Here is a 14,419-nt window from a genome sequence, read left to right as displayed (position 1 = left end):
TTTTGTGTTAGTTTGTTTGTTAATTGGTTTTGTTGTCAGGAGCCTTTTACATCTAACCATTCTGTGTCATTAAAAGCCGTTCGATAACCTCTATTTATCAACCACATTATTCTTATTTAGATACTGGATAGTTATCTCGTGGATAATCATACCATATCTTCTAATGTTTCAACAAAAAAACAGAAGCGACTACTACAGTGTTATGCGTGTTACCCGACACACTATGAAACCAGAAAAATATGTCGAATGAAGCAGTGTGTCGGAATACTCATGTTTTTTTCTGCAATGATAGTGATATTTTGGGACCATGAAAATGTGTCGGTTAATGCACGATGTTGGATTAGGCAGGTTACACTGTATAATGTTTTAAAATGAAATCATGAAAATGTAGGTTACAATTGGTTTACACAGATCAAACTTCAGTTTATTAGCTTTGCACATATATAATTACTATTATTATATTACTACCGTAAAAAACAGCATGTTTTATGTAAGTTTTTTTTTCTTTCTTTTAAATGAAATTGGAATGGCTTGTTGCATCACTTCTTAAAGAATCATCGGACAGTTAGCTTTATAACATAATGCTTCTTCGTTGATTCCATAAATCTTAACGAATATATATTGATTTGAAAGAAGTTAAAAAAAAATATTAGGAAATGTGATTAAAATTTAGGTGTTCAAACTTACTTAAAAAAACCAATAACTGCAATATACGACTGTCCTTCATGCACAAACACTCTCTAATAACACTAATAAATCTGCAAATTTTTGAAGGGCTTTTTATGTCCAACGTTTGATACTTTCTACATCATTTGGTCTATTATCGAAAGTTGACGATTCAAATAATTAAACAAAGGAGAGTAACTCAATGTGATTCGAAAGTATTGTATAGACATATCGCATACAAAACTAAACAAAAGTTAGACAAATGTGTTTAAAATATTAATTCTATGGAGAAAATGCATATATTATTTTCAATATAAATACATTCTGATATCAACAAATGTATCCGAGAAATGTCAAAAATGTCGAACAACCTTTTAGAAATTACTTGTAAAAGTCTCTATTCTACATACGGAAATGTTGTACCACTCAGGAATATGACAGTTGTTACTATTCGTTTGGTGTGATTGGGGTTATGATTTGGCATTTGAATAGGGTCTTTCTGTTTTGAATTTTTCTAAGAGTTTGGTATTTTTAGGCTTTTACTTTTAATTATTTATTCTTGGTTCGTTCTGTTGCTCACAGATCCAATGTTATTTGTGTTAAGCACTTACACAGATTCTTGTGCATCTATTAGGTCCTATTTTTTTGCCCAAAATCTGTAGAACTGGAAATCTATTTTAAATGTTTAAGTACCTGTATTTTACAGTACTTGATTTGTACTTCAAGTTTTAGTACTACAATGTTTTGCTTCCGCTTAGCAGTTTAAAAGTTTGTCTATTTAAAATCTCTTTTAAACATAGAATATTGTGATCATTATGCAAAGGTACTATGTCTGTACTAAACTAAATAGTTATAGAAATTTACTTTTAATATTTAGTGCTTGGTATAAAGAACAAATTTTCGGTACAGAAGATCTGTAAAATACATGTAACTGTAACTAATTATTACAATATATTTTAAGTAATAAACTTGCTCTTAATATCAAAAATAACTTTCCAGTACTATATATGTTTAGTACAGAAATAGTACCTATGCATAAATAGCAGTGAACAAACGAAAGACGAAGCTACCAAAGGGATTGCCAGACTGACAACGCCATGATATAACTAGAGACTCGCTCACCTTGGCCTATTTGCATATCAAACAAAGAACACAGATGGATCCATGAAAATATTGTGTTTGGGTGATGGTGATGTGCTTGTAGGTCTTACTTTACTGAACATTCTCGCTGCTTACAGTTATCTCTATCTAATATTCCTCAGGGGTTTAAATGTCCACTTTGGGGATTTGACTTATTTGTAGATCTCACTTTGCTGTACATTATTGCTGTTAACAGTTTATCCCTATATATAATCATATTCAAAATAATAACACAAAACGGCAAAATTTTCAAAAAATTACCAATTCAGGGGCAGCAACCCAAGAACGGGTTGTCTGATTCATCTGCAAATTTCAAGTCAGATAAACCCCAACCTGATTGACATTTTTTCAGATTTGTTCTAAATTCTTTGGTTAGAGAAATATAAGCCAAAAACTACATTTTACCCCCAAATTTTAGTTTTAGTTTTAGACATGTCGGCCATCTGAGATGGTTGGCCGGGTCATCGGACACAATTTTTAAAACTAGATACATCAATGATAATTGTGGCCTAGTTTGGTAAACTTTGGCCCATTTTTTCAGAGCAGATGATTTTTGTAAAAGTAAACGACGACTGACGACGAACAACGTAAGGACAAAATCACGGCGCTCGTTTTCTTGTTAGAATTGGTTCACATATGTCATACCGTATTCATTGGTATCAAACTATATATGGCTGAGTGTTTTTATAGTAGCAGGTCGTACAAGCAGGTCGTACAGTGTCCTCTAAGAGTGTACAGTTTCGTCCATTAATCTTCAGATGAAATTTGTATGCTTGCAAACATACCGTGTCGTCTTGATTTCTCACTAGAAATAGTGTTTGCCCTAATATGATTTAATGTCAAACATAGATTGAAGCAAATAAAATGTATGATCATTTTATTACATCAATTTAGTACCGTGTTTAAATATCCCAAAGTCATGCTGGTACGCATCAAATGACACCTGTGAAATACGATGGACCTAAATAAGTTCTTCTCGTAGCATTTTAGTTTATGTTTTTATACAAACCTATTTGTAACGTTATGGTTTTTCGCGAGATTTGCATTTGCATTTTATTTTATGATATATCTTGCATGAGGTTTTCCTATTGTTAATGGTAATATATTATACCACGCGCTGTGATTGATTTATCTTAAGGAAGTGTTATAATGTTTATGGAACTCCCATTGGGAAATTACATTTTTGACGTACATATATATCTGATTTTCATACAGGAATTATTTCGTCTCGGTTATCCGAATTCACGATAAAAGATATGCACTTTTTCAATCATAAATGAAAATATTTGTAAACCAGTTATTAATCATGATTTTGCATTTTCCTTTTGAAATGATGAATGACACAAATTTATCTGTGATACACATATATAATTTCAGCGCTGAATAAATGTTAACTCTAAACCTCAATAGTTCATAGTTTGTTTTACTGTTTTCTGTTCATCAATTGTACTAAAAATTTATTTACGCAAATGAAGATTGTTCTGTTTTCATTGTTTACGAAGATAATTCTTTAGTCTTTAAACCCTATACCGTGGACAGCCAAAATTCGAATACAAACAAAACAGTAAACCATTATAGGTCAAAGTACGGTCTGCAACAGGAAGCCGTGGCTTACATATTCAGACTTCACGTCGAGGAATATTACTTCAATCATATTTAAGAAAAAGTAATAATTTTATAAATTATTTAGACTTCAGCGTTCAGAATAGATTAAGGACAGGAGACAAATCATTGCTATATTTTGATTCCGACAATAAAGAGTGGTTGTATGACTTATTTTAGAATTTTTAACTTCAGATTTTTATTTACCATCCCTGTCTTGTGTTACGTAATATATTTCACATTCAAACATAATACTCGGAGGACAAATCTGATCAGAAATTTAAAATAAATCAAAGTTCAATGACAATGACTAGTCGATATCAAAATAAGCGATTGGTCAAAATGAGAAGTTACAAAATGACAGATCTGTAATTCTAATAATTATTTTTCGTAAAACATCACTTTTGTTAGAAGTTTTAAAGTTATAAAACCCGGATACATAGCATAATCATGTCTTTAAATACTGCAAACAATGTCATTGTTATCAATTCAGATTAAACGGCGTTTAAGTGAACCATTCGTTTGATGTGTTCTAGCTTTTGAATTTGCCAATTTATAAGGGACTTTCCGTTTTGAATTAAGTTCTGTAATTTTTTACTTTATTTTTTAGTTTCCTTCTTTTGAAGAATTAACAATATTTCCAAAAATTCAGTTGTATTTGATACTAACGACATACAGCGTAACATCGTTCCTTACGGCATGAGAACAATTCCAATCATTTTATAAATTTTCAGGATTTATTATAACATGAGAAACACGACGGGTGCCACATGTGGAACAGGATCTACTTACCCTTTCAGAGCACTTGAGATCACCCATACGTAGTTTTTGGTGGGGTTCATGTTGCCTCTTCTTTAGTTTTCTATGTTGTGTCATGTGTACTATTGTTTGTCTGTTTGTCTCTTTTTTTCGTTTTACTCCATGGATTTGTCATTTTACTTTCTATTTATGAGTTTGACTGTCCCTCTGGTATCTTACGTCCATCTTTTAAAACATTTTGTCTTTGAAGCTTCTATACTTTGTATGGAGTAAATATTTGTTTTGTCATCGGGTACTTTACAATATTTATTACATGGTGACGACCCCAATAATTTACATATTTGATTTGATTTAAGATCAAGCTAAAATGATGTCGAAGTTCCAATCAGTTGATTCGCAGTAAGATAACTACATACAGTGAAAATCGTTAAAATATTGAAAACAACACGTTATTAATTTCTTGCTTCCGACGCGCATTTCTAGATTTAGCTTCATCAGGAACGCTCAAAGCCAAACATTTGAAATCCGAAGATGTATAAGTACCGAAACCGTTAAAGAGCTGTATGTTAAATTTTTAAAAAATTTATTTCAATTGCAGAAATACCTATCTAAAGATTTTGTACATGTTTTAGATTTTTTGTAACAAGACAGTCCACTTACACTTAGTAAACAGTAAAACTTAGGCCGTGTTCACACCAAACGCGGTGTACAGTAAACATGTTTACATTTGGTTTAATGAACTGTACACTAGTTTCACATAAGATTTGTCCACATCTATACACCTTGTTTAGTTACCTGTACATAAGATTTGTTCACACTTGTAAACTATATGTCATTTAAATGTTCATTACGAAGAAACCGAATTCAAACTTTCAAACAACTTTTCTAGCAGTAAGGGAACGACCATTTGACTTTAAAAAAAAAGGGGGATGGATTTTTCCACAATTGGGTCATACAGATGATTAGAATGAAAAAATATTCTGAATCCAAAGTTTCCCCATACATAATAGTGTTAAATATTGAATTGCTATCATCGAAATAAATATCAACTTTCGCGCGAGAAAAAATTCGCACTCAGACCCCCCCCCCCTTTGTTTTTAAAGTAAAGTGGTTGCTCCTTTAAGAAAGTAATTCTGGATGATTTACAGTAGTTTAAAGATGTCTCGACTACGCATTAAATAAAAGGCTGCATCAGCTTGCTTATATAAACAGAGAAAAAGAATTGCGATTTTAAGGATCAGTACATTTCTATCTTTTCTGTTTGTTTCAAATGATATTGTTCTACAAGTCTTTCTTTGGCAAAAGAAGAGGGTGATATATTTTTTTTATTTCTAATTGTATTTTAACGGATCAGAGATTCTACACAAACAAACAAGTAACCTCACCCTTTTTCAGTAATGCATTAATGAGTGAATCGTTGTTTGAAAAAATACCAGTGGCAAATATTTCTGTCAAGTGTGTACGTCCAGTCGATATGGGAAGCACAGGTACTTGTTTCTGTCAATATATGGTTTACTATCCATACCAGTACAAAAACACATTTTGTACTGGTATGGATAGTAAACCATATATTGACAGAAACAAGTGCCTGTGATGGGAAGACCTTTTCTAATAAATTATGTGTTCGGCAAAGATGATGGATGAGTCTTGATAAGGGGCTAATAAGGCTACGTAAAGTGTTTTATAACAAATAAATATATCAAGTTTAGACAAATATTTCTGTAAAGAACTTTATTAATAAGTGTTATAAGTATCAATTTTATATAAAAATCGTTTCTTTTTTTACGTATAAATGGAAAAATTACAGTTCGGAATGCCTAGTTTTGTGTACACTGAACCTACACAAGGCCTACATCGACTATCGACTGCATGTAGGCAAAACATGATTTAAACTACATGTAAACATTGAGTGTTATCAATGGGAACGTAATTATGTTTAGTTTATGTGTGAGTTACACTTACATAACACCGAGTTTAGGTCAATGTGAACACGGTCTTAGCTGAGTATAACTTATTTAACATTTTCTTTTTCATTTGAAATATTTTACACAAAGTATCTGGCGCAGCAAAATCGTCTTTTCGTGAATTTACATCGAAAGTATAAAAAAAACAATATATAAACACAATCATAGGAGTAAACAAATGTTCAAACATTTGTTGAAAGAAGCCATGAGCGCTGAGTATTATTCTATGATTGTTCTTTGAATACGTTTATACGAACAAAATGACAATACCTTTCAACTGAAATATGATTCAAAGTGTAAATGTGATGTGTAAAAATAGTCTTTTTATCTTATATAATTGCTGAAAATAATACAAAGTAAAAACAAGTCCTTTTCTAAACTGGTTCTAACTACGCATTTGGCAAATACTTCCTGAATGATAAATTATAAATACCACATTTTACTGGTTATTTGTTAAAAAAAACACACTTCCTGATTGAAAAATGCGTCAGATCAAAATAGCAGGAAAATCTGAGATTAGGAAGAATGAGTGTTCCTTGGTGCCTAGTTTTTCTGGCTAATGCAGAAATCATACTTCAAAAAAGGTATGTATAGAAAGAAACTAACACACATATATATATATATATATGATTTGTGTAGATTTGAAGGCATGACAGTACTATTAGTGCTGGATTGACACAGAGTAATATTAAGAATGAAAATGAGGATTGTGACAAAGGGACAACAACTCGCCAAAACAGCAAACAAACTGAAGAAGACCACCAATGGGTCATCAACACGGCGAATAAATCCAACATAAGGAGATGGACCATTATAATCAAAGACAGTCTAGTTGTTGAAATTTAATTTATCCGTTGGTTTAACACATTATTCCTTTGAATTTGTTACTTAACGAAATGCGCGACAAATGGAAAGATTTCAACGATAAATATTATCCAATTGAAGAATGCGGAAGATAATAATAAATAATATTTGTCAACAGGGACAAGAAGGTTTTGAGATAGTATTCAAATTTACCAGAACTATTATTCAATACACCAGACGCGCGTTTCTTCTACATAATGCCGGTGTCACACATTGGCGTATAGACCGACGTGACTCTGACGTACAACCCGAACGCTAATTAATCGTTAGACGCGCCCTACATAAGTTTGAAGTACGTCGAAATGTTAAATTATACGCTTGGTGAACGGACGCTTTAACTCAAAGAATTTTTATGCAGCATTACATGTTTCAACCAGCTCTAGCGTTTGTCAAGCGTATACCTGTTTGCTACATGCACGTAATACATACTTGACATGCGCATTCGAAAACGCTACAGATAAGTTTGAGACACGTTTATGGCACGTTTTGTAATCAAAGACAGTCTAGTTGTTGATACTTGTACATCTTCGGATTTCAAATATTTGGCTTTGAGCGTTCCTGATGAAGGTAAATCCAGAAAAGCGCTTCGGACGCAATAAATTATAAAACGTGTTGTTTTCCATTTTGTACATCTCAAGATCGTTCGACTTTTACTCAGATTTTAATTTACATATAGAAGTGTCATTAAGGAATATGACAGTTGTTTGCATTCGTTTGATGTGTTTGGTCTTTTGATTTTGCCATTTGTTAAGACGCTTTCCGATTTGAATTTTCCTGTCTGGTCATGTTGGTATTTTTGTTATATTACTTTTTTGTAATAAATCATGTCAGTACAAGTTCTGACCGGTGTTCTGGTGCTAACACCGGGACTGATAATTTATCAGCAGGATGTTTAAATAGTTTGAGTATCAATTACAAGAAGACGCCAGACTGAACTCCGATAGCAGTAATAGATGACGGAATTTGGAAGTCGATAGGGTAATACAATATGAATATTATCAAGATATCTGTTTTCTTCGACTTCCTATATTTGTTTAACGAATATTTCAGAATAATTCATGACAATCCAATTCGATTTTTTGTGTTTTAACGCTACCTTTACATGAGCAACACGACGGCTGCCACATGTGAAGCAGGATCTGCTTAACCTTTTAAAGCACCTGAGATCACCCCTAGTTCTTAGTGGGGTTCGTTTTTTCGATGTTGCGTCATGTGTACTATTGTTTGTCTGTTTGTCATTTCCAATTTTCAGAGTAAATGAGATTTTGAACGTTTATTTTAAGACATTGACATTCCCTCTCAACAGAAATGTGTCTTTAGTTATGGCGGTGCTTCACTTTATGGAGCAACCGTATATCTTCAATGGGCGGGGAATGGAGTTTTACCTGAGTCAGAATTTTGATTTTTAGTTTTTCGACGCTATCAAACAAATCTTGTATAACAATTTGATACAATTAAGTATGGGGAAAATCTAGGTTTAGAATATTTTTGTGTACAAAAAAAAATACCCTTTCCCCCTTGAAGTTAAATGGTCGCTCCCTTCTGATAACAAAATGTCAACACAAAATGAATGCAACGATTATATATTATAACAGAAATGTAAAATTAAATCATTCGTTGTCCGTTTTGGGTAATATCAGTCTGTTTTGGGTAAGAATCAGCTTTCAATATCCTGAAAGAAAATGAAAAAATAGTAGGTTATCATTGTATTAATTGTGTTTATTGCAGAATGCCGTATGGTGACATATAGTTGTTAACCTCGATATACTAGTATGTCATTTGGTGTCTGATAAAAAGTTGCCACATTGCTACTTGTGTATTTTAATTTTTATTATTTTGTTGGATTGTCATTGCTTTGTCTTTAATTTTATATGTCATGTCTTGTGTACTGTAATTTGTATTTTTATCTTTTAATGGTTTAGTCACATGTGATGTTGTCAGTTTAGTCTCAATCTATTTGTGATTGACTGTCCCTCTAGTATCTGTTGCCCCTCTTTTATTTGGGCGAACTTTTCAATCATAGGATACTTCGCGGTTTTGTTCGGATGTAACTGTGAAATAATAAGTTAAATACAAAATCGATTTCTTTAGACATCAAGTTTCTGTCACTGTATCAGTCAGAACTACACATTTTCCAGAAGAAAAAAGAATATTTTTTAAATACGAAGTTTTATAAACATGGATTAAACCCGCAATTTGTTTCCGGAAACAGTCTAACTATTTGTATAATAGGTAACAATTGCAGTTTTTAATGGAAACGCATTTTTTAATTATTTGTTTTAAGTCCTCAATCCGGATATTTTTGCTATAGAAATTAGAAGAAACAAGTCATCTTATTTTAAAGAAAATAACCTTTGCAGGGTTTGTTACTCATGCTGTGTGGATTCAGTAGAATGTGTCCCCGTGTCTGTAGTGTATGCCTTTATATTTTTACAGTTAGGGGTTTTTTGCTTGTGAGAGAGCTTTCTACTTATTCTATTGGCCTTGTGCGGATAGTTGTTTCATTGGCAATAATACCACATCTTCTTTTTTATAAGTTGTGCAAAAATTTCACGTTTATTTTGTTGAATACTGACGACATCAATTTCTTAAACTAATGAAACATTGTTTGTAACGTTCAATTTGATTGAATAACATCACCAATGCTCATGGCATTCACAGTTGCTGTATGGAAATTAACACACAACTATTTTCAATCATTTCATTAGAAAGGAGATAACACTATTGTATTAAAGCTCCGATTGCATCAATTGGTAATTTGACGGTCGCAAATATCCGTTTACTGGTTCAGATAAGGCTTCTTCAGTAAACTTATATGTGACCATCAATCAATAATTGATGCAGTCGGAGCTTAAAATATAATATGGTTATCTCCTAAATTTACAATTTTCCTCTAAATTATTCTTGTTGCCCATTATGATCCATTATGATTTATAGTAAGACGAAATGCAGGAAGATATTTGAGAATATCATGTCAACATATCTGAAGTAATCAAACAGACAAAAGAAATCAAGCCTGTGTATGAGCAATTACAACAATTATCTATTCTACTGCAGCATCGTTTATATTATTGAATTTTAAACCTGATTCTTTTTGTTATCTATTAATCATGTGTTTCTTTGTCTAATATTTTCTCCTATTTATTTGTATTGTAGTCCTGTAATATTATGTTGTCATTTCAATGTTATATATTACTTGGCCATTAAAGTGCGAGGTTTGGCATGCCACAAAACCAGGTTCAACCCACCATTTGTATTCCCCTTTAAAAATGTCCTGTACCAAGTCAGGAAGATGGCCATTGTTATATTATTATTCGTTTCTGTGTGTGTTGCATTTTAATGTTGTGTCGTTTGTTTTCTCTTATTTTTGAGATATTAAGATAAGACGTGGCACGGTACTTGTTTATCCCAAATTCATGTATTTGGTTTAGATGTTATATGTGTTATTCTCGTGGGATTTTGTCTGATGCTTGGTCCGTTTCTGTGTGTGTTGCGTTTCGGTGTTGTGTCATTGTTCTCTTATATTTAATGCATTTCGGTGTTGTGTCCTTGTTCTCTTATATTTAATGCGTTTCCCTCGGTTTAAGTTTGTGACCCCGATTTTGTTTTTTGTCTATGGATTTATGAGTTTTGAACAGCGGTATACTATAGTTGCCTTTATTTATAACGTTCATTGTGTGTCACCAACTCACAATGATGCAATGAAAATGTAAACGCAAGCGCATACAACATATGACATATTTTAAATGTTTGAATTCGCGTTGGTTTCTGTCAGTTGCACTCATTGAAGATATCAATATATTGTATTTTAGGCTCCGATTTACGGCATCAATTGGTGATTTAAAACCGTTGGAGATTGAAATACAATACAGTCACTTAGTATTTCCTAAATATTGACTTTTAATATTACCTTTGCCCTTTCCGTATTTATAACCACCGGAACCACCATAACCACCATATCCTCCGCGACCTCCGCCAAAACCTCCTCCGAGACCTCCTCCGAGACCACCACCGAGTCCTTGTCCGTATCCACCATATCCTCCATAACCACCGAGACCTCCTCCAAAACCTCCTCCGAGACCTCCTCCGAGACCTCCTCCGAGACCACCTCCAAGACCTCCTCCATAACCACCATATCCTCCATATCCACCAAACCCGCCTCCAAGTCCACCTCCGTAACCACCATACCCTCCCCCTCTGACAACAAAGACTTGTCCATATCCTACGTATCTTCCTCTTCCGTAACCACCACCGTATCCTCCTAACCCACCTCCTAAACCGCCTCCGAATCCTCCTAAACCACCTCCGACTCCTCCTAAACTGCCTCCGAATCCTCCTAAACCACCACCGAATCCTCCTAAACCACCACCGTATCCACCATATCCTCCATATCCACCTCCACCGTATCCACGTCTGCCGCCTCCATATCCGCCTCCGTATCCGCCTCCGTATCCCCCTTTCGAGAGTGCGCTCACAGAGCTACAGATGGCAATCAAAACGCAAATAGCGATCTTCATTCTGTCGTAGACAAAACAAATATTTAAATTATGTGTTCAGGTAAAAATGATGAAAAGGATCTGTATATTTTCCTTGTACTAAAGTTAAATTATGCGTGTGCCATTTGGTTAAAACTGTGTTATACAAACCCTGCCGACTTTCGTTTGTTTATGCGTTTTCTAATTAGTACATCTTGTTAAAAAAATATCTTCCGAGTAAAAGGCATAGGCCTGATGAATCTCCTTTTTATTGGAAGGTATCATAAATTCATGCATTAGTACCCAAATCTTGAAAATTCAATCATTTGTGCTAATGTGTATAGTTGTTTTTGTTGTTAATGTCTAAAGTACACTTGACCGCATTGTGTTTGGTTTTTATATTTTAATAAAATGTTGTATTTGATGATGAAGCCTAACATGTGCAAAGGTTGAGACTAGACACGACTGTGGTGACTTACATTTAAAACAACAAAAACCAACATCTGAACAGTGACGTTTTATGTTATATATTTGATAGATTTTTCATATAAGTGATATTAAAATATTATCTTTAGCAATTTATAATTATTTTAAACGGACAGTAGACATTTGCAAGTATTTCAAAAGTTTCAAAAATCTTTTATCATGTGCGGTTCAAATTTTAGGCCAACATTTGCCCTTACCGTACATGCTCCGCTGATCGTGAATAAGATTAAATTGATCGTTAACTTAATTAGAGTTATAGTGAAATGTTTTATTTTGTCTGAGAACAAGCCTATAAACGTTTAAAATATGTACATGAATACTTTTTTTTCTACATTAAACAAACAGTTTTATAGCTGTGGTTGTAAGTTTTATCATATTATTAGGACAATACATATTAATTTTACAGTTTTTATATTATTTTACTCATAAATAACGGTTTCAGTCTCCAATTTCTTATTCTCTTTATTCTATCTGGATAATGTAAAAATAACGTCGAAGTAAGCAAAATATACCATCACAGATTAATATATAACAAATGTAGTTTATTTTATCAATGTATATCACTATCAAAGTTATGGGCCAAAAATAGGCAACAGTAGTATAGCGTAGTTGATAGTCATAAATCGATTGAGAGAAAACAAATCCGGGTAACAAACTAAATCCGAAAGGAAACACATCAACTATGAGAGTAAAACAACAAAACAACAGAAAGACTGAAGTGCAACAAAAAAGGACAATCCATCACACATAAACAAACTGTAAGATAACAACTGAATTGAAAACGTCATTTGTTCAGTAATGTGGTTTATCTATGAAACAGCTTAATAAATCAATTTATTGAAATTTTCTTTCAAGCCCTTTTATTTGTTCGACAACTCCTATTTTTATAATACAATGAAATTTATGGCAACCCGTGAAACAATTACTCATAGACATAGAATAGAGAACATATATTTGAACCATAACAGGTCATCGTAAGAACTTTGACAAAATGAAAAGACATTCAATGGACCTTACATTTAGCTTTAAAAAGTCCTGGCATGGCCTAAAAATGTTAATCAATTAAATGGAAGATAAAATAGTTAATCTAAGTCACTAAAAAATAGAATATATCAAATTTACTCAATTAACCTGTGTTTTATACCATGGCCATAAATGAAGGTAATTTGAATCTATCGGATATTTCCCTAATTGTGAATAAGAAAATTAATTTGGATAAACCTTTTTCAATTGTAGCATATTTATAATGCACGAACTCTCCTATAGTCTACTCTGAGCAGTCAAAGAACAAAACACAACTTTCCTCTCTTTTAAAAATTCGAAGAAATTTTGAAATAAGAGAATAACTTCGGTTGTAGAGAGTAGACTGTAGAGTCAAATAAAAACTGAGAGAAAATATTAAGACTTACTTGTTCAGGTTCGGTGCAGTGGTCCAGTGTTGTGCTGAAAGTTTGATTTCAGAAGCTTTATATATTGCGCATTTAGTAATAAAACAAGATGCATTATACTGAATATCTATATATCACCACAAATCAATCAAGATTAATTGTGCATTTTATACTGAAAATTGTTTATAATAAGGAACAATAGATCAAAATTTGTTTAAGTAAAAAATAAACATTTTAATTTGATAAATGATAAAAAGTTGTATATTGACAAATATTGGTCTTTTTGAAATTTTAGTGTAAACAATGTCGTTGAATAAATAAGCAAATTGCATTTTTAATTGGCCAGCTGTATTTCTTGTCACATATTTGTGAAGCATTGGAGATGATATTTTTAAGAGAAGGGAAATCTAAAACATTTTTGTGCAATGTAAAAATGAATTTAAAAAAAAAGGAAAAAAGTAAACTCCATCAAACTAATTAACTTAAAGCAGGACTGACACGACTTTATTACGTTCCGTTTATATAGTTAAGGATATGAACAAGTACAATATGAATAGTTTGATTTATTTCAAAGTGACATCTACCCATTAATACAATTAAATCTTTAATACTATGAATGTTGCCTAAATTTTAATATAATTGTACGTTTGTAAATATTGTCATGTTTGTTCTGGTAACAATCCAATATTTGGATTTTACACCAATTTTGATTTGAGTTGTTTGGATTTGATTAATTACAATTGAACAAAAGATACATTGTATATGTGCAATTTTTATACTTTCATAAATTTAACAAGTGAATGGTAAAAAGTGAATTGTATAGAATATAGGAAAATTAATTTCGCTCACATATTCGAGTTTGGAAACCTAATTTATATAACTGTTACTACATGTATGTTGAAACAAACACTATATGAAATATATTTGATAGAATTGTATAATAATTTATATGTAGTTCTGCATTTGTAATCTAAATATCGACAATTTTCTTAGTCAAACTACACTATGTTTTTTGGTAAAAAAACAATTTAATATTTGCATATTGTATTATTTAATTGCCTTGCAACAATAAACA

At 32.3% G+C, this 14,419-nt stretch overlaps 1 protein-coding gene across 1 annotated transcript; it reads right to left on the bottom strand.

The window, feature by feature from the left end:
- Positions 1–8,561: 8,561 nt before the first annotated feature.
- Positions 8,562–13,434, bottom strand: LOC134693747 (ctenidin-3-like). The gene is made up of 3 exons (XM_063554655.1): positions 13,366–13,434; positions 10,906–11,513; positions 8,562–8,667 (listed from the first exon to the last, which is right to left on the bottom strand). Exons 2-3 carry the CDS (start codon positions 11,510–11,512, stop codon positions 8,660–8,662), a joined length of 615 nt encoding a protein of 204 aa, XP_063410725.1. The 5' UTR covers position 11,513; positions 13,366–13,434; the 3' UTR covers positions 8,562–8,659.
- Positions 13,435–14,419: the final 985 nt, after the last annotated feature.

This window comes from Mytilus trossulus, chromosome 12 (genome assembly GCF_036588685.1).
Source record: "Mytilus trossulus isolate FHL-02 chromosome 12, PNRI_Mtr1.1.1.hap1, whole genome shotgun sequence".
NCBI lineage: Eukaryota > Metazoa > Mollusca > Bivalvia > Mytilida > Mytilidae > Mytilus > Mytilus trossulus.
Note: the sequence above shows the minus strand (reverse complement) of the source record. Positions and strands in the feature narration are given on the sequence as shown.